This window comes from Trachymyrmex septentrionalis, unplaced genomic scaffold (genome assembly GCF_001594115.1).
Source record: "Trachymyrmex septentrionalis isolate Tsep2-gDNA-1 unplaced genomic scaffold, Tsep1.0 scaffold230, whole genome shotgun sequence".
Taxonomy (NCBI): Eukaryota; Metazoa; Arthropoda; class Insecta; order Hymenoptera; family Formicidae; genus Trachymyrmex; species Trachymyrmex septentrionalis.
The window spans coordinates 125126-127784 of record NW_017305387.1 but is presented as its reverse complement, the minus strand read 5'-3'; the positions used below and the strand labels follow the sequence as shown (position 1 = coordinate 127784).

At 38.1% G+C, this 2659-nt stretch overlaps 1 protein-coding gene across 1 annotated transcript; it reads right to left on the bottom strand.

Annotated features, from left to right (window-relative positions):
* Positions 1-392: 392 nt before the first annotated feature.
* LOC108748544 lies at positions 393-1025 on the bottom strand. The gene has a single exon (XM_018486765.1). It carries the CDS (start codon positions 1023-1025, stop codon positions 393-395), a length of 633 nt encoding a protein of 210 aa, XP_018342267.1.
* Positions 1026-2659: the final 1634 nt, after the last annotated feature.

The following is a 2659-nucleotide window of genomic DNA, read 5'->3' as shown; positions in this document are numbered from 1 at the left end:
AAAGAAGAGAATTGTGGGTGAGGGGAGGAGAGGGAGGGGGGATTGGTCAGTCTTCAATAACCGGGAGAATGGTTTTCCATATTTTATTTATGTGTTGTAACCATTATCTCTATTTAGATTGTTAGATTGTTTTTGTATCTCTCTGGCTTCTCTATACTTTCTTGGAAAGTATGAAATAATGTTGGCTATTGTGGTCGTTTTATCAAACAGTATTTGATGTCCTGTTTCGATGTTCTGATAATGCTGACTGCGTGACGTGTTTTAGCCTGACATCACATTGGTGTTCTTTTATCCGTAGGTTGACCATCCTCCCGGTTTCTCCAATGTATATTTGCCCGCAGGAAAAAGGTATTTTGTATACTCCTGCGGAGCTGAGTGGAGGTCTTTGATCTTTAGGATCTTCTTAAGATTTGTCCTATCTTTTTGGATGATTTAAAGATAATTCGGATATTGTGTTTGTTTAGTATCCTGCCAATCTGATCTGTTGTTCCTTTGATATATAGGAGAATGGATAGAATCTTATTGTCTAGTTGTGTGTCAGAGACCGTTGTTTTGTTTGCATGTTTATTGATAGTTTTAATTATGTCTTTTTTGTTGTGTCCGTTTTTCTGTAAGGCTAGTTTTAAGTAGTTGAGTTCTGTCTGTAGATGTTCTTTGTCAGAGATGGAGAAAGCTCTATGTACAAGTGAGTTGATTGCAGACTGTTTCTGTAATGGGTGATGGCGACTCGGCATGTAGGTATCTATCTGTGTGTGTTTTCTATCAGCTTCCTTAGAGACAAGAACATCTAGAAAGGGGAGTTTTCCGTTTTCCTCTATGTCTATAGTGAAGTGGATATTTGGGTGTTGATTGTTGAGGAAAATAAAGAATTTACGGAGTTCGACTCTGTCGTGTCTCCATATCACGAATGTGTCGTTTACATAACGGAACCAAACTTCTAGTTTCTTAGGTGTTTTCCTGAGGGCCTCTTTTTCAAAATACTCCATGAAGATGTTGGCAATTACAGAAGAAATAGGAGAGCCCATTACTGCTCCTAAAGTTTGTTCATAAAATTGGTTGTTATAGGAGAAGTAAGTGGTTGTTAAGCAGTGCTCTATTAGTGGGATGAAGTCGGAGGAGACTTTATGTGAAGCCTATTATGTTTAATGTGTTTTGGATTGTGTTTATTGGAACTTGTGTGAAAAGGGATTCTACGTCGAAACTTACAAACAAGTCTGTGGGACGTAGTCGGATTTTTTGCATCTTTTTTATAAAGTCCGTTGAGTTGGTTATGTGTGATTCGGATTTTCCAGGATTTTAAAGGGTTGTAGTGTTTGTGCCAGGAAGCGGGATAAGTTGTATGTCGGGGAGTGTATGGCGCTGACAATCAGTCTGAGGGGGATGTTTGGTTTGTGTACTTTTGATAGTCCGTATAGTCTTCGTGGAAGAGGATTTGTGGGTTTTAATGTTAATTTGGTTTTATTGGGAATGTTGCTTCTCTTCATTAGGATTTTGGTATTTTGTGCGATTGTATTAGTTGAATCTTTGTCAAGCCTTTTGTATGCTTTGTCCGAAAGAAGGTTCTTCATCTTTTTCTTATAATCTGATGATTACTGTCGTGTTGCACACAATATCCGAACACAACATCCGATCTATCTTTAAACCACCTAAAAAGATAGGACAAATCTTAAGAAATCCTAAAGATCAACGACCTCCACTCAGCTCCGCAGGAGCTATACAAAATACTTTGTTCCTATGAGCAAGTATACATTGGAGAAACCGGGAGAATGGTCAACCTACGGATAAAAGAACACCAACGTGATGTCAGACTAACACACGTCACGCAGTCATTATCAGAACACAACATCGAAATGGGACATCAAATACTGTTTGATAAAACGACCACATTATTTTATACTTTCCAAGGAAGCATACAGAAGCCATAGAGATACAGAAACATCCTAACAATCTAAATAGAGATAATGGCTACAACATAAATAAGATGTGGAAGGCCATTCTCCCGGTTATTGAAGACTGACTGATTCCTCATATGCTCTTTACCTCCCCCTCCCCCCTTACCCACAATTCTCTTCTTTCCTTCCACCACTCCAACAAGTAGCGTACAAAAAGAAATGGCCCAGAGGAACAGTTCAGTATCAGGCTGCTCTTCGCCCTGATGAAGTGGACTGCAAGGTTCACGAAACGTTGGCATTTCAAGAATGGATTTGGACACGGAGAAAATCCGCGAAACGCATAACTTTTATATAAAAAGACTTCTTATATAAAAAGACGAAAAAATAAGCGCAACTAAATTAACACACCGGAATTCTAATAAGTAATAAAAACTTACCAAAAATCATATGTAAATTATTCAAACAAATGTGTCCATAAGTATGAATAACCATTAGAATATATAAAGATAAGTGGAACGCAGATGTGTAAGACGGACATTGTGTGTCCATTATTATGTACGCTCGCTGAAACAGATCACCACGGACTGAGAGAAGAGACGGACTGTCAGTATCAAAAAGTCAAATCTTATTTATTAGGAGTATAAATAAGTTTCCGCCGTTTTTTATCAAAAATTGGGCATTTATTGTGAAAGAACGGTACCTAATGTTTTATTCGAAGTATTGTCCATCGCTAGCCACTACTTTTTCCCATCTTTCTGGCAGCATAC

What these genes read in the sequence shown, in the direction of transcription:
- LOC108748544 (XM_018486765.1), bottom strand. Translation starts at nt 1,025, where the DNA reads ATGGGCTCTCCTATTTCTTCTGTAATTGCCAACATCTTCATGGAGTAT.